General features: G+C 36.7%; 1 protein-coding gene across 3 annotated transcripts in view; it reads right to left on the bottom strand.

Annotated features, from left to right (window-relative positions):
* Nucleotides 1–9,263: 9,263 nt before the first annotated feature.
* Nucleotides 9,264–24,626, bottom strand: part of LOC140162573 (uncharacterized) — a 104,703-nt gene continuing 89,340 nt past the window's right edge. For 2 of the 3 annotated variants that reach the window (XM_072185831.1, XM_072185832.1), the window contains 4 exons: nt 23,734–23,792; nt 16,946–17,017; nt 11,473–11,731; nt 9,264–10,890 (listed from right to left, as the gene is read on the bottom strand). In XM_072185831.1, coding sequence (XP_072041932.1) covers nt 10,724–10,890; nt 11,473–11,731; nt 16,946–17,017; nt 23,734–23,792 — 557 coding nt within the window. In that variant the 3' untranslated portion in view covers nt 9,264–10,723. The remainder of the gene's footprint in view (nt 10,891–11,472; nt 11,732–16,945; nt 17,018–23,733; nt 23,793–24,626) is intronic. The other variant, XM_072185833.1, reaches the window with a different exon arrangement.

Below are 24,626 nucleotides of genomic sequence, written 5' to 3'. Positions count from 1 at the left end.
CGTAGCAGGCTGACGATATGTGGAACAAACTTGCCCTACAAAATACCACATTCACTTTCACATGTCATTTAGTGTTTTATGTAATATCCTTTGGCGTATGATCAACTTGAAAGGCATGAAAGCCAAGTACTTCCACTAAAACTGAGAAAAACAAACAATAGTGTCAATTAGCTGTTTAGCAATCTGCCAGCATTCAGAAACAACAGAAAAACTCTTTCTGGTTGATAAGGTGTCGGAGTCAAATATGCTATGGCATCAGGACAATATCAAAGAAATCATTGAAGTTACAGTGTCCATATTCAGGTGATTGCTATTATAAGAAACTTGATTAGAAGCACAGATCCTGGAATAATTTATAAATAGAACACTTACCAGACAGAAGTTGTGTACAATGTCCAAGCAAGTGACCACTGATGTTGACCATTACTGCCCACAATACTGTTGTCCCGGGACTGTTGTAAGTGACATTCAAGACCCCTACAGACTTTTTAGTGGACGTAGAATATTCCATGTAACATGCCTTCATTATTTAATCTATTCCGGTTTATTTCCGGTAATGTGCAACTTCTAACAAATGTTTGATGATGTTAAATCAATAATATATTCCCACAAGACATTCTACATAACATATCATTCTACATAACATTATCAAACATTCGTTAGAACATTACTGGAGATAGAATGGGAACAGATTCAATAATTAAAGCGATAATGTACGATCTTATAATATGAAATTGGTTAATTTTTTTCAAACCTGATTTTTTTGCATATTTGTAATGTTTACACATGTCCCAACTTGCACCTAAATGGAATCGGCCAAATTTGTTGTCTTTGTAGGTCAACAGAGCAAAGTTCGACATATTATCATAATTCAAAAAATAATGATAATATGTCCTCCCATAGAACTGCATGTTAAATGGCCAAAATAACCAGTGGGGTTTCTTTCACTTTACCTTGTTATTTCAACTTAAAATGGACAGCAACCCTTCCCGGCAGTTATTACTAATATTATTTCAACATTTTGAATAAAGAATAACAAAATTAAAATTTGACGGAAATCGTACATTAAGGCTTTAAGACATGTTACATTGAGTATTCTATGTTGAATACCTCATTTATCAACCAGGACACCATGACATTACTGATGCACCCACCATCTGATATGGCCTACTTTCACATTAAATGGACATACAGAAACAAGTTTTCAGTATTTACTGGGTATCCAAGGAATGAAATCAAAACTCGACAGGCGGTTAACCGCCGGTTCCGTCTGGTTGGAACGCGGTTCAACCGCCGGCCAAGTTTTGATTTCATCCCTAAGGGAACAGCCCAATATAAATGAAAGTGTTTTTGTTAGAAGACTGACCCCCTCCATTCCTGTACCGTACAGTGTACGTAAGGCTGCGATCACATAGAAGTATACGGTATACGAAATATGCTCATTCGATCAGGCTGAGTTCACATAGTATACTCCTATGTGACCTCAGCCTGATCGAATGAGCCTATTTCATATAGCGAATACCGTATACTTCTATGTGACCGCAGCCTAACGCAAGTGTGAAATATTGAAAATTCCAACCACAAAAAATTATTTTACAAATGTAATCTGGTTTTCACCACCTCCCCCAAATAAAAGGACTATCGTTTATAAAACATCAAACTTTTGGATTGTTCCCTAATATACTGCTATAATAATCAGTGTAATTGTCACATCACACAATACAATTCCCAGGTTCGTATTTTTATATCTAGTCTCAAAGTCGAAGTGTGATTTGCTTTGTTCATAGCGCCTCCCTCCCACATGATTCAATCCTCTAATACTGCTATGGTAAGTGCATCACAATCACGTCACTTATCTGCATTTTTCTATTTTAGTTTCGCAAATGTGTTTTTGTTTGCCAACACTTTTACAACATTCACTTTTAAAGGATATGATTCCCATGTGATGCCTGCATTTCCATTTGGTTTTCCCAGGCGGCGAGTGGCATGATAGAGCTGGCAACTTGTGAAACCGCCCGGCCGTATGGCATTTTCCATATACTCGGCTAGTTTTGTGGGGTTCATTATCGAACCCCAACGGTTTTAGCTTGTATTTAAATTATTTATTAACATAGGCCTATTTGTTTGTGATATTTCAAGCGTTTTAAAATTTCAAAATAATCCCCTTCAATTACACGGCTGACGATGGAAATTTACTGAATTTAGAGAATGCACGGCGACCACCACCTGGGTTTCCCAATTTGTTCCAAATAACAATGATGAAATTTCAGATGCTGATGTCCAAGTAATGAATAAACCGTTATGTGCTTGTGGCCCTTGAACATGTTTAAAACAAAACTGTCAATAGGTTACAAAGGAGGTTTTGCTTTAAACACGTTCAGGGGCCAATGACACATAAGGAGGTTTTTCCTGCCCAACGACGAAACAATTTCTTGGAAATCCACTTCAGCCCTACTGACTAATCTTACCACATCCAATTGGTTCAATGCATGATATAAACCTCTTTATAGTCACAAAAATCAAAGACTTGGAACAAGTCTAAGCATTCAAAATCTTGAGTAGATGCCATAATTTTGCTCTAATTCTCACCTTGTCTTACTTTAATTAAATGATTGGTTATAAAAATGAAACATGTCTTTTCCCAAAATTAGAAAGCATATATTAAAAATAGTCTTAGTGCAAGTCTTTGGGCTTGATTGTCACAGCATATGAAAAAAAACCCTGAAAATGAATGTTTTTGGCCCTTATTTCCAAAAATTGGTCAAATATTAAAATTTTACTTTTATTATCAGATAGAACTAACTAAAGGATTTTGATTTAGGTATGTTCGTTTGGCAAAACAGGATACTTTTTCAATCCAAAAAAATGAGTGCTGTATTTTTCTGGAATAGGGAGTTAGACTACACTGCACAGGATGAAAATTGTATACTAAAGACCACATAAAGAACAAAACCATAGGCATCATTTTTGTATAAATGCAAACCTTTTATTTCAAAGCACTGTAATTACATGAAGGAGTCAAGGTTATTATATATTACAATTACATGCCCTTATATGGAGTTATAGTCTGCAAATTCCTCACCCTCTATTTGGTTGGCTTTGAAGTACATTGTAACACAAAAAGATAGCCGCAGGGAGTAAGGAATTTGCGGACATTTGCCTAAGTGTGATTTACAATAGCGCTATAGAGTTCATGGAAAAGATTTAGTTTTATACAGTTTACTATTAACTATTGTAGGGAAAAAAATGTCCTAACATGTTTGTTTGTTTAAATGGTCGCTCCATGTGGAGACACGCTTGGGTCCTGATGGGACCAGGCTCAAACCAAATGCTCAAGCCAGGCTGTTATTAGGTTTATGATATGGGTATACTTATTTCTCAATTTGACAAATCGACAGTACTGCCCAGTACAAGTCCATATATTGTGTGTGTTTTGCCATTGGTGCATAAAATATGCATGAATGCATGGTACAGGTCTTCTCTATACAGTCCCACAGAATGTAGTATGTAGTTAACTTGCACAGGCAGCAAAACACATACAAAATCGCATAAGTGTATATACAAGCACTAACAAAACTTGGTGAAAAATTATCAAAATCACTTATGTTGATTACCTGCGCATATTCACCAAGCTACAAACTTAGGCCTATTATACCTCATACAAAGAGTGGTTTTAATTCTGCTATTCGGATGCAATCCCTGCCTTAAGCTAGGTAGGACATATAATGGCACAGTCGCTATGGTTACATAAAACTAGGTCTGGTCGATGAACTCTCCAGCAACGCTAATCATGCGCATCTCGTTTACAAGTCAAATAGGCTGTTCCAATTGAATTCCATACACCCTCTATGGAAGACATGACCTTCATCTCCCACTTGTGGAGTGTGACTTTCAAATGGGGTTACTTGAATGGGTGACTCCATTTGAAATCTACACCCCCTCTGTGGGAGATTAAGGTCATATGTTCCACAGGGGGGTGTATGGATTTCAACTAGAATAGCCAAATGAAGCAAAAGGAAGTACATGTATCTTGAAATGATGCTGTCACAATAACATACCTGCAAGTCACACAGCATATTTTGGATCTGAACTGATCCAGACTTGATCCGACCAAAGTGGGCCAGTATTATCCATCTTGTATCAACATGAGTAAAACTATGGATTAACTGCTGACCCAGATCCACACTGTACCAATTGTTGCGGACCAAATTGTGTTATATAGCCTGTACGAACATACTTCATCCATAATTTGGACAGATAAGAATTTAAACTGTTTCACAGTTAGCCCTGTGAAAGCTGTTTAGCATTTTCAAGGCAAGATGCATGTTATTGTGCCAACATAATCTAATTACTTCCTTTTGCTTAATAATGAGTCAGTCCAACTTGTGCCAGATTTGTCTTTCACTCGTTCTAATTAACACAAGTTCCTCGACTCCTAAGAGTAACGAGATTATCACATGACTCTGGTGTCGTATCAACTTTGATGACATTCTGGTAAGGGATCTTGTATAGAGCATGCCTGCAATGTAGTAAATACTATTTTTGAGTTACAAAAAAGAACTTGAACTTATAATTATAGCGGCTGGGATATCCGGGTACGTTATCCCCCTAGCAGCAACAGAGTTGGCAATAGGGGACACCAGACTGCGCATAGGAAAACTTGTCAGGCCTGCTTAAAATAAGCCTTGGTGCTTGTCCCTTTTCTGTGACGTCAGCCCGACCACGAGACAATTAATATTTAAGGGAATCTGGTCTGCTCAGTAATGAATTGCAAATTAGGTTGATTTAGATGTGACTTAAAAAATGCAATACCAACCTCACGAGCGAATCAAAAGCAGATTGGTCTAGATCAGATCTGGAATAGGTTACATCAACAATGATCCAGAATGAACTAGAACTAGAAGATTGTACCAGGGATATTACACTTTCTGTCAAGAAAAATGTTAATCTTGCTAGATGGGTTAGATATTGTCCCATCCTGAGGATGTTCTTGATTCTCGCAGGGGAATCCACACAAACCATTTTGATTCTTGATCTACTATGCCAACTTTGAAACTTTACGAGATTCCAATTTGGTGCCAAAATTTCTACCCCTGGTTAAGTCAGTCACTGATTTGCAAAATGTTGAAGCATATAAAATGAGCATAACACCGATTTGAAATAATCCAAATTATTTTTTTTCTTTATTTTCATTTTATATAAATGATTTAAGAGACTCACTATGTACTATACAGCTAGGAGGGGCATGTTTTTTATTCACAGCCATGTAGCTGACATCTATATAAACCGACTAACAGGATGAGCTCGTTATACGGGTGATAACATGTGCGTCAAATCATGTGTATGTACACCCCCAATTTACAACAGATGCAAAACTTGTGTTGTGTATTTGAGGAACTCCAATACACTGAGTATCATTATCCCCTGTATTACCTGGCGTGCAATATCACGTGCGTGTTACCACGCTCGTAGTTGCACATCCGTGGCTCAGAACACGCAGGTTTGTCACTTATTTTAACCCTTTACATCCTAAGTCGGTTAATATCAAATCCAATTGTTACTATTTACTTATATACTGTACAGATGTTTTCCATATAAAAAATTTCTGCAATCTACGAAGAGTGCTAGATACTCTAATCGGTAGCAAACAAGCAATTATTGTCCATTTTTGTACGTCTTTTTAAATAGACCAGGAAAATAAGTGTTATACATTCACTTGCCATGATGACTTCAGCATTATCAAGTGACTCCTCTTTGACCTGCATAAACTGGCAATTCCAGTTAAAACCCATACACCCCCTATGGAGGAAATGACTATAATCTCCCACACAGGGAGTGTGAATTTCAAATGGGGTTACCTGAATGGGTGACTCTATTTGAAATCTACACTCCCTGTGTGGGAGATTAAGGTCATGTGTTCCATAGGGGGTGTATGGATTTCAACTGGAACAGCCTGCTAATTGCTTAATTGGTACCAATTAAAGTATGATTAAGTTAAATGTTGTGATACATGAACGAACACACTATTTATAACAGGCAATAACAACTTATTTGGAGTCATGCTATCAAGTTCCATCTTGCTATCAAGTTGAAATCCAATACACCTGTGGATGACATGACCATAATCTCCCACAAAGGGGGTGTAGATTTCAAATGGAGTCGTCCATTCAGGTAAACCCATTTGAAATTCACCCTCCCTGTGTGGAACATTAAAGTCAAGTCTTCCATAGGGGGTGTAAGGATTTCAACTGGAATGTCCCATCTTGTTAAGCAAAAACTTGCAGCCTAACATGATAAGAACTTGAAAACAGTCATGGGTTTAGTTTGTTTAAAATCCATCCGCTGAAAATATGATGGGGGGGGGGGAAGGATGCACCCCAACCACTATAATACAATTAGTTAGTAGTTTTACATTTTTCATGTTAATTAAAACCACAAACAATAATAATAATAATTTTAAAAAAATTCTCTCAATAAAAACCTCCATTTTGGTCAACTTGTGTTTGTCACAACGATTTAAGACTTTCTGTTACTATGGCTACAGCAAAAAATTCATTGTTTTCATGATGCAATACCTATTGTGCTACAGTATATGTACAGCAGTTATCTGGTTCTCGCTCACTCGAGTTCCATGTAATGATCTTACTCCCTCTGTATTGAAATTCCATGTAATGATCTTACTCCCTCTGTATTGAAATTCCATGTAATGATCTTACTCCCTCTGCACTTGAAATGTCACAAAATGATCTTTGTCTCTACTTCATAAAAAAGTATCAACTTTAAAAGCAGGATGCTTTATATGTTAAAATAAATAATGTAATTTAAAGCAAATTAGTAAAAAAAAAATCAACAGCACTTGCGATAAAAAAAGACCACTTTACATGCCGTAAGTACAACGATTACTTTCAATAATAATTTAAATTGTTGTAAGTTCACTCCATGGAACCCGAGCGAGTAAGCGCACAAGACACTCATTAATAATTAATTAATTAACCCTACTTTACATAATATATGCATGTATGCAAGATACTCCTCTCTATAGTGATGTCATAATAATATTTTTTTCTTAGAAAACAAGACCAGGTTGAATCAACTCCCAAAAGTGAGCTGATTACTTAAAGCAAACATAAAATACATAAAACCTACACGCTACACTTGTATTACGGGTGGTCAAATAATAATAATAATAAAAAAGACTAACATGTACCCCTATACACATCCCTCGCCTAAAATTTACTGACTTTTACACACTTTTTACATGTTTACTTTCAATGTTGAATTCTGTTGAAATGAATGTGAAATTTTTACCTCAAAAATGACAAAAAAGTATGGAATGACAGAAGAAAAACAAGAATTATAAAGCAAAAAGTTTTGAGAGAGAAGTGTCCCATTCCTCTACTGTGAGAGATATCTAATTCCTTTCAGTAATACCGTCATTTCTGTACAAGTATAACTTAAAATGTCACATTTTTTGGAACATTTTGAGCATAAACATACCCGTTTTATACTCGAACACAATCTAGACAGTTATCTTATAGTAAGATACACCTTAATTTTGAGGTTTAAGAGTAAGATACACCTTAATTTTTCTGTTTAAGTATAACTTAAAATGTCACATTTTTTGGAACATGTTTGGGCTTGAACAAATCATACTAGAACACAATCTAGAGACAGATCAACTCGCATTCAGAGTACAAAGCTCACTAATGCATACAGCTTGTATATTACAAAATGACATCACGGATACTATGAGACTACTCTTGCATGTATCACAGATTTTAAAGGAAGGAAATCCCGCAAATTTTGAAACAAAATATACCCTGGCTTCAAACGTTAAATTCAAATTTAAAAACCACTTACACACAAGTAATTGGGAGATGTACTATAAGAAGACATTATACAAGTCACAATAATCAATTACAACATTTTGTCTCAAATATCTTTTTGTAGTTATACACCCAGTGAAAACTTACTCACACCGCCACAGTTTTACAGCAATATAATTTGTAAGCAATGCCTTCGCTAAAATTAAAAACAAAATCAAACTCTTTTCGCAAATCAAAACAAAAGTGAAAATCTTTTAAAACCAGCTTAATACTGTATTTTCTTCTATATTATATACATAAAAATACACAAGGCAAAGTTACCTGTTCACATCCACTATGTGGTGAAACAATAAAAGGATCCTCTCCCTGTGTAGAATGCATTTTATGTTCAATTTGCCCAACACAGCCATTTCTCAACTTTTTGGCTGGGTACGATGGTGGATAAATTCCGTTTACAAAAAAGACAAAGACATGATCGATGTTCAAAACTAAACCCAGCTAAGTACGATTATTACGATTCCGTTCGAGATTCATTGGGAAAACTAAATTCGACTGCTCAATACCAGAAATAGCTGCCATGTGTAGCTGCCATATGGCAGGGTAAAATACACTGTGTGTAAATTGCCTAATGTTCGCAGGCAGCTATTGTATTTACCCACTTCTGGCACTGAGTAGTTGAATTGTAAGATAGAGGCACTCTCTCTTGATCAATTGACTTGCTTGTTATTTATCAATCAAGGTAAGAAGTAGTAGTTGAAAATGAAATGAAAAATAAGTTCACAACAATAGATACATAACTGAATTGATAACGAAGGAAATCTTTGAGAATCAAAAACCAAATGGTGTGACTCGACACAGTCCAGCCACCTGGTCTAAACGAAGTGTTGAGCGTTATTATCATTGGAGTAGCTCATTGGACTAGTTCAGTTGAAATCCCTACACCCCTTATGGAAGACATGATTAATCTCCCAAACAGGAGGTGTAGATTTCAAATGGAGCCACCCATTCAGGTAACCCTATTTGAAATTCACACTCCCTGTGGGGGGGATACGGCTATGTCTTCCATAGGGGTGTATGGATTTCAACCGAATAGCCATTATTCATCAGTTCCGGTTGATATCACCATCTCTAAGTTATCCACAGGGCAAAGAATCTGTTTAACACAGGGGAAAGATTCCTTCCTCCCTACCAACTTGGGACTCATTTGCCCTCACTTCGTATGTATCACAATTTCCATAGAGTATTTACAGTATACATCTATAGAAATGCACCACACCTTCTTAGAACTACGGAAATAAGCTTACAAAACATTTCAAGTAGGATTTATGATCGTAAACACTTCTTGCATACATTTTTTGTTACATTTTTAATAGTTTAATAGTTTAAGTTTAAAGCAAATGATATGGCTATGTGTAAAGCCGATAAAACAAAATAAACAAGTTAATTGTTACAAAAAAAGAAATGAAATATATGTATATATGTATGAGTTACTTAAAAACCTAATATACACATGGACTAAAATATATAATGGTTGGTTTATAACTATTAAGTTATTGCCCACTGAATCATGGTTTCATAAAATCTTTTTAAATTAATAAAAACACTATTTAGCCAAAAATTATTATTTTAAAAGAAAACCATGAAAGTCATGATAAAAACATCACATAGCTCCTCTAAGTAACTTTCATCACAAAATGCTACTGTGAATACAATTTTTTTGGACATTATGAACTCAAATAAGTTTTCCTGTACAGACAAACCATGCCATCAATTTCTACCCTAGCTCATTCATGATCTTCTTTAACCCCATGAGAACTACCTGCCTATTGGTCAAAAGGAGGTTTTCATTATTAATTGGACCAATCAACAACATTGTTACAATAATTTCACCAAACAAAAAAATTGGGATGAATTATTTGCAGAACTCTATTCTGATTGGTGATTAAAATGGAGATATCATGTAATTGACGAATCAGAGGCAATGTTAGATCGGCAGGTAGTGCTCAGGGGGTTAACATGGTGGCCCTGAATCTCTACCTTCACATTGTACTACTATTGCTGTTGATGATAACTCGCATTTCTCATACGCCCCTTTTCATCATTAAGTTCTTGACACTATGCGGGCTATGATAATGTTATGGAGTTATTAATATAGCATTGTACTAACCAACATTTGTTTACCTTATATGTATATTTCTGCTCCAAACAGCAGCTTGCACTGCAAGCCACACCTCACTGTTTCCTGATGTCCAAACGTCACTGCAACAGGCTGTCACAAGTTACACTTGCCCATGCCGAGGCCAGCTGACCGTCCCGAGGCCAGCCAGCCAGCCGGGCCGGTATCCGGCGGTGATAAATATATAGAGGATATTCACAAGCTCAGCAAGTGGAAAGCCACACCCGTCCCCCTTCTTTCCATAATAATCCATCCTAACCCCATGATATACACTGTACAAGTAAAATTCAAGTTCCCTTTGGTAATCTTGAGGGTCGACGGTACATGCTTGGTTGACTCCAAATTATATACATCAATTTTGGCTGATAGTAGGGCTCTGATCTTTTCACCCTTTTAATACGGTGTTAAAAATGCATTTTGTAATGTAACTTTTTCTGCTTTTCAGCCTCTAAATATCACCATTTCTTCTTTTTATCCTCCAAAAGATGACAATTTGAACTTTTCTTCTTTTCATCCTCCAAAACATGACAATTTGAACTTTTCCTCTTCATCCTCCAAACGATGACACAAATGTTGATAAAGAGAAAAAGCAACGCTACAAAAACACACTTTCGCACCCTGTTTGTTTTTTTCCGGACCCTCAAGACCACAAAAGGACAATTATCTTAATAAAATAAACAAAGTCTTATATGGCAAATCAGCAGCACTCTATGGCATTGTCCTATGCATAGAATTCTTTTGTGTCTTTCCAGTACGCCATTGGATCTTTGACTTTGTGGGGTTCGTCCAGCGAGTAGCTGCCTTCGTCTTTCTTTTTGAGCCGGTAGACTATGAACATTAGTAGAAGCACTACAGTGAGAAGAGCGATGACCACAGCACCGACCAAACCTGTAATATAATACAAAATTTATATAAGTTTTCTGAAAACAAAGAGCAAGGTATACTGTAATGTTTTGCTGTAAACCTTTGATGATCGCATACTACCGTGATGTTGCAAAATTGGAACTAATGCCTCACGGCTCAACGCTCATTCATAAATTTCCACTCTGCAACTGCAGATCGCGTCAGTAGCCAATCAGAGACAAGTGTTACTTAAAATAAAGTTACAAATTTTAAGTTTTATTTTCAAAGCTGGATAAAGTTTCCATTTTTATTACTTTTGCTTCTATTGAACTGCTTGCAATGCATATGAATTTAATATGTCCCTAGATGTTCTATAGAAGCAACAGTATTAAAACGGACAACTTGTACCAGCTTTGAAAAAAAAAAACACTTAAAATTTTTTTTTAGGAGCAGTGTTTCTCCAGTCCCATCCAACCTTGAATAACAAGTAATTTAGGGTCTATATCTTTTTTTGTTGTTGCTGAAAAAACGCAATTGTACCAAAAAAATGCAAAATTGCTACTGCAAATACCGCAATTGCATTTTCCTCCCGTGCTTAGGCTATGGCTTTATTAATCTGGCACCTACCTGCTAAGATCAACGGATGTGAGAATAATTTATCCCAGAAGTTCTGCGTTTCTGCTTCAGGATCTCCATCTCGATCCAACGTATTGCCAACCTCATTTGTAGGCTCAGGCTCAGCCACTATGCCATCGTCAATCGTGTCATCAATGGTGATAGGATCAACCTCGTTGCCGAGATCAGGGTTCTTGGGTTTCCCGTTCGATTCTGTCTTGTCGTTTATAGCATTGCTTTGTGTCGTGGGTACCATTGGTGGGTCTGTTTTCTGCAATGGAATATGATTTGGATTACGTTAATATAATTTTGGCGATGATGTGGATTGATATAAGTATAACGCAATAGTGGGATATGTTAATTATCAGAGACTGAATTTAAAAATACTAGTACATGTCCGACGATCAACTCCCCACACCCTGTGATTGTTAGTAGGGCGTACAAGGAAGGTTGATTCATTTGGTGTTTAGTATTTTTAATTCAGTGCCTGATTATAAAACGGGTCACACAATTAGGCATTCAAAATATTACAGACACCTTACAGTGATTCGCTAAATCAGAAAATCTAAAAAATCATCGAAAATCGTTTTTTGCAAAGAGAAGACCCAGCAAGCCCTAACAAGGGTAAAAGATTAAATTGGGCTTGTGATGCTGAAATATGTGCTTTGGTCTTGCTCCTCCTCCAAAGGACAAGGTATTCCTATGGTCCATACCTTAATAAGGTAGCATTTATGTGTAGCAGACATGCGTCTCTTTGCCATTTATTAAAGAGCTGACCATAACTTTCAATAATGCTTTCATCTCAAAAATATTGGTATATAGATATGATTAAAAACAGCTGTCACAACTGTCATAATTTAATGGCAATTTGCGGAGAAAAGGCATAATATTAATAAAATCTGATGTGAAACATGTGCAATGTGTACATACAGTGCATGAATATTTTGCTTGCTAAGTTTACATGAATCAAATAATATGATACTGAGCATGTTGCTTGCTATAGCCGAGTTGCTATCAATCAATGAGGGTTCAAACAATTTAAAAATAAATAATTAATAGATGACTTTATGCAAATAATATTTTAGCAATTGTTGATAATAATTATGAAAATGCATAATTTTTTTAAAAGGCAAGATGTTGTGTATTGATTGTTTCCCACTCAACTGACCCAAGCTTGATTAAGTTGCAATGCGGTGAAGTTTGGGGAGGGGAGGGGAGGGGAGGGTGGGGGTGGGGGGGGAAGGGGAGGGAGGGGCGGGGAGGGCTTTATAGACTTCTCAGAAGATTCTAAGCCAACAGGGGAATACAGATGATAAGCATGAAATCATGCAAAATATAATGTTTTTTGTTTGATTCACATACTTAATTGTGATCTCCTAACAAATGTTCAATATTATATTAGGCAAAAAAAAAAAAGGTTTGTCTCCAAGCTCACAAGTGGTTTGAAAACAGATGCAAAATGCAATTTTTATTTTTTTTATTCCAGACTTTTTTTATGGTATTTTGAGAAGAAAAGTCTGATTTTTGCCGAATTTTTCTGGAAAAAACTATAAAAAAAAAAATTTCTGCATTTCTTTTTTTGTAAAATCGCGCGATTTTACAAATGCGCGCGCAAGCTTTGAGACAAACTTTTTTTTGGCCTTACCCAGTTTGAGCCATTTAGCTTAATTAAAGCCCCAATATACAACGTATCATATTAGAATATGAAATTGGTTAATTCTTGTGTCCCATTAGGTCAACACAATTTTTTTTTATTTGACATTAAGTACCAAATAAGAACTCCACATTAAATGGCCAAAATAGTGGGGTTTCTTTCACTTTACCTTGTTATTTTGGCTTAAAATGAACAGAAACATTTCCTGACAGTTATTACTAACATTATTTCAGCATTTTGAGTAAAAAATAACAAAATTACAAACTGATGGAAATCATACATTATGGCTTTAACGTGGGGCTGCACCAACTTGTCCTCCCACTTGTCCCACATCCCTATCATCATTGGCATGAGGTAGTAGCAGGAATTGGGCCATTCCATTTGAAATCCATACTCCCCCTGTGGAAGATTTAGCTCAAGTATTCCACAGTAATTCAGTGTTTTCAAATGGAAGCCCAGGAAGGGAGGGGGGGGGGTACTCAATACAAATGAACCAAATTTGAGTAACCCCCAACTAAATCTTCCACAGGGGGAGTGTGAATTTCAAATGGACTAGCGCATTGAGTGGAATTTTATCTCTCCCCAATCCTGACCCCTCTCCCCGATTCTGTTTTCTTTGGTAATCTAAGTCTACTTAAATGACAAATAGCTGTATTAGGCATCACTCAGTCATACAAGTGTCTATGCCAACACCTGTGTTTTGTTTGCAAGGTCTTTTACTTTTTTAAGGGACAGTGACCGAGGACGTTGGATTGTTTCGTTACTGTAAATGCATTTTGCTCTTCGACAAAGTTATTTTTCTTTCCCACCAACACATGTAAGCAATTTGCAGTAAGTCAATCAAGTCCAGATATCCTTTGTATTACCACTTTCACAATACAACATGGGTATTTTGAAATTGCAAAAAAGGAGAGAAGATGAACAAAGAATTCACTTCGTACCCCCGGGATTCGAACCTTAAACCTCATGTGCCAACCACAGGATCACCGACCGGTAGCCACGGAGGTCTCCCTGGCTTGGCTAGCGATTCTGTGCCCATATATGACTTAAGGTGATTGCGGATTGAGGGATTTTGTGTAGTATACCAAATAGGGGTGAGTGGGGTTTGTTGCTTCCACCAGGTTTGTTGGGACATCGAGATTTTCAAAGGAGCTATTATTTTTGTGGAATGAAGTTATGACACGGTTATGAATTTTATGAAAAGTGGTGCTAATATCGCCTCGTAGGTGACAGTATTTCATAAAAATTACAAAATTAGCTGTACCGTATCAGAAAGTCTCAACGTTCCAACAAACCTGGTGGGCCAACAAACCCCAATCTCCCCTACAAACAAACAGGGAATTATATACTTAAAACATACATGTATAAGGGTAAAAACATTCATGAATATAAAAGAACTTATGCAGACCCATTATGGTTGTTGTTATCGTATCAACTAAGTGATTCTTCAAGTTTCCCCTTCTCCTTAACAAGGGGCGAGCTTTGTTTATGCACGTGCAATACATGCACTAAATTACACAACAACCAAACACAAACTTGTAAATATCGGGGTAAATATGGGCATGGGAACAAAGTCTTTCTTCAATTACATGATCATGATGATGAAGAATCACTTCATAAGCATTCACAAAATTGCAGCCTGTTTTTGCTGATCTACATTAGAAAGGGGGAATCAGACTGGCTTAGGCCAAAAAAAAATAATGGTTTGTCTCAAAGCTCACGAGTGGTTTGAAAACAAATGTGAAATGCGATTTTTTTATTTATTTTTTTATTCCCAACTTTTTTCATGGTATTTGGAGAAAAATATCTGAATTTCGCCGAAAAAAACAATACAAATTTTTTTTTTTTTTGTAATAAAAAAAAACTTCTGTATTTCTTTTTTTCCAAATCTCACGATTTTACAAATGCGCGCGCGAGCTTTGAGACATTCCTTTTTTTTTTTTTTGGCCTTATCAAACCAGGTCACGATGCAAGTAACCACCATCTTAATGGGCTGTTCCATTTAAAATTTACACTACCCCTGTGGAAGATTTTGGAAATATCCTCCACAGAGGGAGTAAGAATTTCAAATGGAATGAGCACATTAGGCAGCTCCGTTTGAATTTCATACACCCTCTGAGAAAGATTCAATCTGAATCTTTTCTGAATCTTTCCCTGAGGGAGGGTGAGTCTCAAATGGAGCTGCGTAATATGTTAATTCCATTTGAAATTCATACTCCCTCTGTGGAAGATATTTTCAAAATCTTCCACAGGGGTAGTGTGGATTTTAAATGGAATAGCCCAATTTTGGTTGATGAAGCGAAGTTGCATCGTGAGCTGCAGATTTTTACTGTGATAACAGCACACTGACAAGTACAAAAGGTGAGCGAAATGTAATTTATAATGACCGTACAAATGCAGGTCAAGATTGGCTGATGTGATCACAATAGTGAGACCTGGTCTTAATGTAGCGTACCTAACCTTTTTTTACATGCATTAGGGGCATATGCACAGTGGCGGCACCAGGAATTTTTCGGGGCATGGGGGGGGCAAAGTGAATTTCAGGGGGGATCAACAAATTGTGCTCAAAATTGATGCAAAAAGTGGAATTTTTCATAATTTGGGGTTTTACTGGGGGAGCACTGGCGCTGCCACTGCATGTGCGTCAACAATACAACTGCTGAAATGTTGTGTCATAGGGGAAATAAAGGGACACATGCAGAGATTTGCCACATTTTTTTTCACTCGTTCCAACTTTTTTAAACAAGTTAATCATGATTTACTCAAATAATTTCCACTCTGGAATGAACACACTGACAACCCCATGCATTTTGTTGGGTAATGTATTTAGGGTGAACAAATCAAGTTTTATTAAAAAAATCATACATTCTGGGGAATAAAACACACATCAATATTGGTTATATACACAAATACAATAAATACACAACTACTAAAAACACAAGACATAGTTTTTAAGTGAATACATTCACTGGTACAACTCGGCTCTATAAATAAAAAAGGTGAATATATCGGGTGTTAAAAAGCGCAGCTATCAAATATCATACAAAATCAAAACCGGGTGACAATTCACCCGTAGAAAACTCCATTTCCGTTCACATAACTGTAAATCTTATGTGATAAAATTGTTGCTTTTGATGTGAATTCCACCTTCATTCCAGTCAGTCGTTCATTCAAGTCATGTACGCATTGTTCAGCACCATTAGCTCCGCATCTCATCACCACCGACCGATGCGAGAAATTTGCAGCACTACAAAGTTTGCCGTCATCACATTCAATTTTCATTTCATTTTTCCCCTATAAATAATTTACCCTCCTTCTTTTCCATCATGCTGCACTTTCCTTACATAAATAGTAGTAGTGATTATTAACAGGGCATGCAATTGCAATTGCAAAACACACATATCACTATGGACCACAATAGCCTCATCCCAATGGCATAGTTCAATAACCTCAATTAAACAATCATAGTGCAAAATTTGACCTCAAGTTGACGAGTATGAGTTTTTGTACCCAAATTTTCATAGGTCATTCAATGAATGTGTAAAATGCATTGGGGTTAAAGAACTGTGCCCTGATAGATGAGCAAGTTGTGGATCCTAGTATTCAACACTAAATTATATCCAAATTATGTGCTACATTTTGTTATTTTTAAAAGAAAATCCGGTCGGTGTAAACTTCAAACGAGTACTGTTATGAATCAACACAAAAAGAAAAACTAATCAAACGTATATATTTTTGCAGCACATTTTCGGTGCGTGAGTTAGCATAATAATAAATCTCACACCAGCAGCTGAGCTACGTTTTTTGGGGGTGAATAACGATTATATTTACATGACTTCTTTCCGTTTGTTCATTGGTAGAGACACTGGTGGTGATCGAAGTCGTCGAAATCACAGTTGTCTTCTGTGCGCAAGGGAAAATGGGGGGAGTACATGTATGTGAGAAGAAATGGAAATGTAAGAAACAAACTGCTTTTAACAGTATACCATGACAAGTTTTATGGGAATATAAACTCAAAAGTTTCCTTCCAACATTTCTCTTCAATTTCTAATGTATTTCTTTATTTTTGAATCTTAAATTTAGACATCTCAATCAAAAAGATCTTGTTAACATTGTAATTTCATAATAAATCCATAAACACGCGTAGTGATACTGCTACACATTATATTATCATAATCAAACATTTTTAAATATTTTGATCAAAGCAATCTCGTCAATACCCGTTAGTTAATAAAGCATTCATAAACTCAAGTACTGATATTGCCACATGTGACGCAGGCATGTCATGCGTGACACAAGTATTCGTGACATGTCTACATGGTTAACCCCATGACAACTACCTGCCGATTGGCCAAAAAGAAGTTTTCATTATCAATTGGCCCAATCAGCACCATAGTTAGAATAATTTTACCACCCAAAAAATTGGGGTGAATTATTTGCAAAGCTCCATTCTGATTGGTGATTAAAGTGAAGATATCATGTAATTGACCAATCAGAGGCAATGTTAGACCGGTAGGAAGTGCATTCATACACTCAAGTACTGATATTGCCACACGTGACGCAGGCATGTCATGCGTGACAAAAGTATTTGTGACATGTCTACGTGCTTAATTCTGTGGTTAAGTGGGTGTCTTTGTCATAGATGTCGCAAGCATTTGCGGTCAACCATGTTAATTTATCGGAATGTGTAAATGTTGCCTTTTTCTTTGTCAAAATTCATACACTGAAAGAAAGTATTTGGTCAGAGTTTAGATTTCCACTTTTTTTTTCCAGGAACAACAGTCAGGCATGAAGTAACATATGGTTGTTTGCCTTAATGGACGTCGAAAAATATGAGGGTTGGTTGCTGGAACTTGCTGCTGAATTTTTTTAAACTGTAGTAGAAGTTAGAAACCGTTGATACACAATTTCTGCTATTGAACATAACTATGAAGAAAACAGCAGAGGCATGGACAGGTTTTAAAAAGTGGGGTGCCACGGATCTTGATTATCCCAGACTGCTCAAAAATTTGGTAGCCCCATAATTTCCCCCACTAGGTGCATTTCACCTAACTGACTGACAATAGTTGGAGGAAGCCATGACTCCCTTTTTCATGTGCCACTGGAAAATAGCCAAATTACACAAATTTCTTTTTTCTGTGTTTGAAAAATCACAGTCGAGGAGAGAGAAAAAGGGTTTTATTCTCTGAAATTTGAAAGGGAAGAATAATGGGTTGGTAGGTTTTCTTAAGGTAGGCCTGTAACAGCAAACAAACATTTATACCTTATCAAGTTATCACAGCACTGACTCAGCAAAGCCATACAACATAATTATGTATGAGTCAAAATCAACACTATGTGATGTGATCAAGCAGAATCAGTCATTTCTTGCTAAGGTCATTTCTTGAAATACGGCCAAAACCAATTTTGAATTTGCTTATTGTCAAAATACATGTGCTGTATCTGAAAATTTCAGTGGGATAATCATGGGATTTTCAATAGCTAAATTGTAGTTTTGGTACTGTAGCATGTTAAATGGTAAACAAATATTTGGCAGAAACAAAACATGGCCGAGTTCAGAGCTCTCCTTGTCTAACCTCCTTGGTGCAAAATACTTTTACAGACCACGGTGCACTACCCATTAGGTTACGGATATGCACTTTGTGTTAACCAACAATTTATACATAAATGGACTCTTTTTATCCAAGTTGGCTTGGACAAAGCACTAGGTATGGATACATTGTATAGTTTCATCAGCTCGTAATGACCGGGCCTTATAACATCGCAGATTAATATCAATTAATATACCGTAAATGTTCGCCTAATGGCCCTTGACATAACTGGAATTTTAGACACAAACTAAAAGTGCCCTCCCATAAAAATCTACCAACAAATAAGGGCAATTCCCGTCAAATTGATTATGAGCTGATCAAACTATAGCCACATTATCTATGGACATAACATGACCAAAACCTCTAGTATTATTTCTATCATCATCCATTCCATGTTCTCTCGATTGCATGGTCATCTCAAAACGAGGTTCGACATGCAAAATGTGTGCATACACCTATCAAACGCATGCTTTAATTACCGCGCAATCTTTGCAAAATCCTTCTGGCGCGTTGCTAGAAAAGCGCTAGAAACATAAATGCACATTTTGTAGGAAGAACCTTGTTTTGTATGGTAGCAACATGGCGGATCTGTGCAAATGGCAATACCCCCTTTGGAAGACATAACCTTAATGTTCCACACAAGGGGTGTAGATTTCTTAGGGGATTACCTGAATGAGTGACTCCATTAAAATCTATACCCCCTGCATAGGAAACTAAGAACATTCATGACTTCCATAGGGGATGTATGGAGTTCAACTGTATTTTAGGGAGTGTTCATTAATACTTTGGTAGGGGGGGCTGGTCTAACTCAAATTTTTTGCTCGAAAACTTTTTTGACCCCCCCTCGATGGACCGCTAAACTTTTTTGACCCCCCTCTTTTGACAGACAAAACTTTTTGACCCCCCCCCCATTATCGTATAACAAACATTATACTTAATAATGTTGTTTCCAGTGGTGCTTGTATCTGGGTCACATGTCATTGAGGGAGGCAATTGTTTGAAACATTCGGTGGGACAATTGCACATGAAATACAAGCACAATGAAATTTTCATTTTATACTTTGTCCCAAATCAGGGTGTTTATCTGATTTTACAGGGATAAATGAAATAGAGGATTTATTTGGAGGTTCATAGGCACATCAGCATATAATTTGGATCTGTGGCTATTATGATAGTACAAATGCGCGCGAACCGTGCAAAAAAATTGGCCATATTGAAGCTTGAATGGTCAAATATTGTAAAAATTGGAACTAATTTATGCAAAAAGTTAAAATGGACAAATATGAGATTAATTTGGTCACGCAAATGTACACAGGTATCAGTTTTGGCCCCCAAAGACCGTGGCACCTGGGCCTGTGCTCACTCTGTCTTATGGTAAATCTACCCATGGGCCTATGTGTACAAAATAATTTTGCAATGAGAAATAGTGAACTATTTATTTGCAATATTTTCTTGATTTATTTGTATTTTGATCAGATTGGTAGTTGGTACATAATCATGTTTGTAGCCTACTTTGAAGAGATATAAAATTCTATGATAAAAAGTGCCAGTATTTCTTAGACAATCCAGATGTTGCATGTTGCTGATCATCTTTAACATGTTTAATGTTATATTAATTAATAGATATGTGTACACTAAGTGCCATCATTTTTTCAAACAAAAGCACTGAAAACCAAAACTTGCCCATGTTAAAAGTGATATAGAGGGTCTCAATGCGGTTTTGGGTTTTTAAAGGGGAAAACTTTTTTGACCCCCCTTTCCTACCACCTAAAACTTTTTGGTCCCCCTTTTTAAGGTCCAAAACTTTTTGGTCCCCCTCCTTTTTACCAGCCCCCCACCAAAGTATTTCTGAACACTCCCTAATAGCTTATAATGTGTACATGTACTACATTGTACATGTAGTGTGCCGGGCTTGAAAGAAGCAAATGCACTGCTGAATTTGAAAGATGTTTTGATCGTATGCGATTTATAATTCAGTCTTTGAGTGAATTCAATTATGTGTACACCACATTAAGCAGCAGGCACTTGCCTCACAAGGACCCATCAAACATACATCACATTAGTGTAAAAGTGGTAATTTTTGTGTGTGCAATTTTTCGTAGTTTGTCGCATTTTTAACTGCTTCGCTTGTTCTTAAAGTCAAGATTTTGAATTTTCCTGCATACAATTTGTAGACCTATGCATAAAACAATATATTCATTTGAAAAGCATGAAAATAATTAAGTGCAAAAATGTCCACTTAATACTAGTACTGTGGTTAAAGTGGATATTTTTGCACTATATCTATTTTCACGCTTTCCCTATTCCATGCTGCTACCTCAAAAATAACAACGGGTGAATATACCGTATTTCGTCAAATAAACGCCCCCGGGGGAGTTACATTTTCCCAAGGGGGGGGGGGGCGTTTATTCAAGTCAATTTTAGAACGATAATTCCCGTTAAAATCATTAGGTAAAGTAAAAACACACGCTAAAATGACGAACTATGAACTAGAAACACTGACTTCTGGCTCACTTCCGGGTTTCTGATCCAGATTTTCGCCAATTACTGACACTATTATCGACCATGTGCGCAACTTGGTAAGCTTACTACACAAGATAGCATGGAAATATCGGCATTTTTGAAACATCTTGGTTGAAAAAGGTGGTGGGGGCGTTTATTTGAGGGGGGGCGACTATTTGACGAAATACGGTATTCTCTTTTGTTACAGGTCAACATTCAAGGAAGCTTGAAAATCTAAAATTTTAAAAACATGTGAAACGGTTCAAAATTGGCAAAGTACACTAAATTCATCACACAAAAAAATGTGCACTCACTTTAACAGTTCTAAAGTCTGCACAAAAAGTAATGCAGCTGTTATAAATATGCCTATAGCTTCAAAACTAATAATTGTTTTCACAATATTGCAACATAGAAAGAAGGATGATTTATTTACGCGCATTTTGATACCCCATTTGTCTAATGTTGTTCAATATTAACAATACAGTAGTGCTTATAAAGAAAAATACCCGAATTTAGAAGTTGCAACTTACAGTGATCAATGGTTAAGCACTACAGCACGTAAAGGCCGCCATTATCTTCGCGCTTACTCCAAATCAATACAAATAGCTGCAACTTTTAAATTCGGGTACTTTTCTGTCAAAACACTGCTGTATTGTTAATATTGAACAAAATTAGACAAATTGGGTATCAAAATGCGCATAAATAAATCATCATTCTTCTTAAATGTTGAAATATTATGAAAACAATTATTAGTTCTGAAGCTATAGGCGTATCTATAACAGCTGCGTTACTTTTTGTGCAGACTTTACATCCCATCCCATATCAGTATTTGTAACATTTTTTTGCCATTTTCTTTATGCCCTACAAAATATTAAAAACATTTTCACTTAGTTTTACATTTGCTTTTTCTACTTGAGGAAACAGTTTCGCACAATCTTAATTTTACGCAAGCTCAAACGAGCAAGAAAAGTATTAAAATTAGTGTCAAAATGTCTGCTTTAACAGTGGGCCTGTGCACAAGACAGTCCATTCGCTTCATCCTTCATATATGATGTACTATATACAATGCATAATAAAGCGCAATAATGTACAAGTTTCATTCCTCCCATCTCTTAACCGATCTTCATAATTTGATGACATGTTGTGAACGCTCTGTACAACATGCGTACTAAAATAAACACAGTTTCCCTAGATCTTAATACAAGTTCACATAAATACCGGGAGTCCGGGACTGTCTTTTCAAGGAGTGTGAGAGTGATTGCTCTCCTCTAGCTTGGGGTGGTGGCCTATGTGTGTTGGCCACTGTCCTATGTGTTGCATACCATGTGCCCCTAAAGGGTAGGCACTCCTAGTGTTGGAATGTTATTGGATCTTGGTGAATTACTTATAATTGAAGACCGAATTAAAAAGAGTAATTTGCGTCTGACGTCAGGGCAAAGGCGCAGCGTGATTGGTTTTTAACACCATTTTTGGTCTGGTTGACAGGACGTCATACGCAAACTGTTTAATTCTGTCTTCAATTATAGTCTTGGTCAGTGGTCTTTCAATTGTTCAAAGAGTAAACATCTCACAGACCTCTCCAAAACACACCCTCATTTTAAGGGAGTTTCTTGTTTATACAGCTCTCTACCCCTTTTTAAAGACAGTCCCTTTCTCCATAGTCCTATGCAATGATTGATGAAGTGAAAATACAGCATGCACATGTATATCCACATTGGATGAATGAGAGGGCTGAAAAGTGTTTGAAATCTTATCTAATTCTACTACTGTACCACATCGTAATGGATGATGTACACGTATGAATGATATAACATGCAAAACGAGGAGGAAAAATTACATGAATATTTACAAACCTAACAAGCCCCACCCTCAACCACCATGGTGTCCATCCGCTGTGATGATGAATATGAAATAGATTTGCTATGTCGAGTTTGAAATAAGGTTTGCTAGCGGGTTAGGGATAGGTTTAGGGTTAGGATAAAGGGTTGGGGCCAGGGTAACGGTCAGGGTTTGGGTTAAGGTTAGGATTAGATCCGTTATAGAGAACCTTATTTCATATTCGACAAACCAAACTTTATTTTTGACATAGCGAATCTTCAATATTTAACAAACCTTCGACACACCCGGCTGTACCAGGACCATGGCACTAGTATTCAACCCCTGTATAAAAAGTGAAGTCTCTACCAAGCAGTTTGATTGACAGTTGCTAGGATATTTTTGGTACGCATATTAACGCTTAGCCTAAAATTTACGTATGTGTACTCAACAACTTTGTGCGTACTACTTCAATAGTGAAATAGACGTATCTCATATTTTGATTGACATTTGCTGGGCAGTTTGGTACACCAAATTTCTCCAAGACTTTATAAAGATAGAAGTTTAATGTGTAATACTAGTCAGAGACATGTTAATAATATTGGGTTATAAATACAGCTTTTTAACAGGGTGTTCTAACATTATGGCCACTTTGAAGAATATCTCATATGTATTATTTATATATAAAAATAATGAAAAGTATACACTTACTGCTCGTTTTGTTGTTGGAATTGGTCCATCTGTGATGATAACACTTGCAGGTCGAATTGCTGCAATTAAACAAACAAGAAAACAAAATGAAGTTAGTATTTGAGTCCAAATATACAACTTGCCTTACACCAACTCGCTTTTCTTGAACTTGCTTATTTTTAACTTGTTCGCCGAAAGAGTATGTACCGGCGGGGGGGGGCACATCAATAATTTTTGGTGTGTATGTTCCCCCGGAATTTTGAGGTGGTGGGTCTTTGGAGCTGATGGCGTACCGGTAAAAGGGGGTCTTTTGGAACTGCGAACCGGGCTGCGAACAAGTAAAATGGTGTCTTTGGAGCTGCGAACAGTCAAAATCAAGAGTCTTTCTTGGCTTTTTGGTTGAAAATCACCTGAAAAAAAAGCCAGAAATATGAGGAATGAAAAATTTTTGGATCTGAAATTATCAAATCAAGGGTCTTTCGGAGCTCTAGTTTGGTCGAATATAGGGGGTCTTTTGGAGCCGCTGAAATCCAAAAAGGGGGTCTTTCCGGGGAACATACCCGTATGGTCATTTGTGTTGAGTGCCCCAGTATGTACAGAGAGCACAGCTGGATATCTTTCCTCCCACCAAACAATGTCCTATAAGCTCACGAGAATCTCATTCCGGATAGATGGCTGGATGGACAGACAGAAAAGTGGTGATTAGGACCCCGTTGAAACAGGAGAAGTCAACTTGAAGTGTGATATTGAATTAAGATTGTGACTAAGGATTAGCATAAATTATTTCTTGACGTGGTGTTTATATGTTAGTCGACTTCAAAACAAATTGTGAATTCAAATTTTATGCCATCACTTGTTCATGCTTCAAATAACCATTATGAAGTCGACTTTTAATTATGTGTTCGTTCACACTG

Source organism: Amphiura filiformis, chromosome 10 (genome assembly GCF_039555335.1).
Source record: "Amphiura filiformis chromosome 10, Afil_fr2py, whole genome shotgun sequence".
In the NCBI taxonomy this organism is placed as follows: domain Eukaryota; kingdom Metazoa; phylum Echinodermata; class Ophiuroidea; order Amphilepidida; family Amphiuridae; genus Amphiura; species Amphiura filiformis.
The sequence above is the reverse complement of the archived record's forward strand: the minus strand, read 5'-3'. Positions and strand labels throughout refer to the sequence as shown.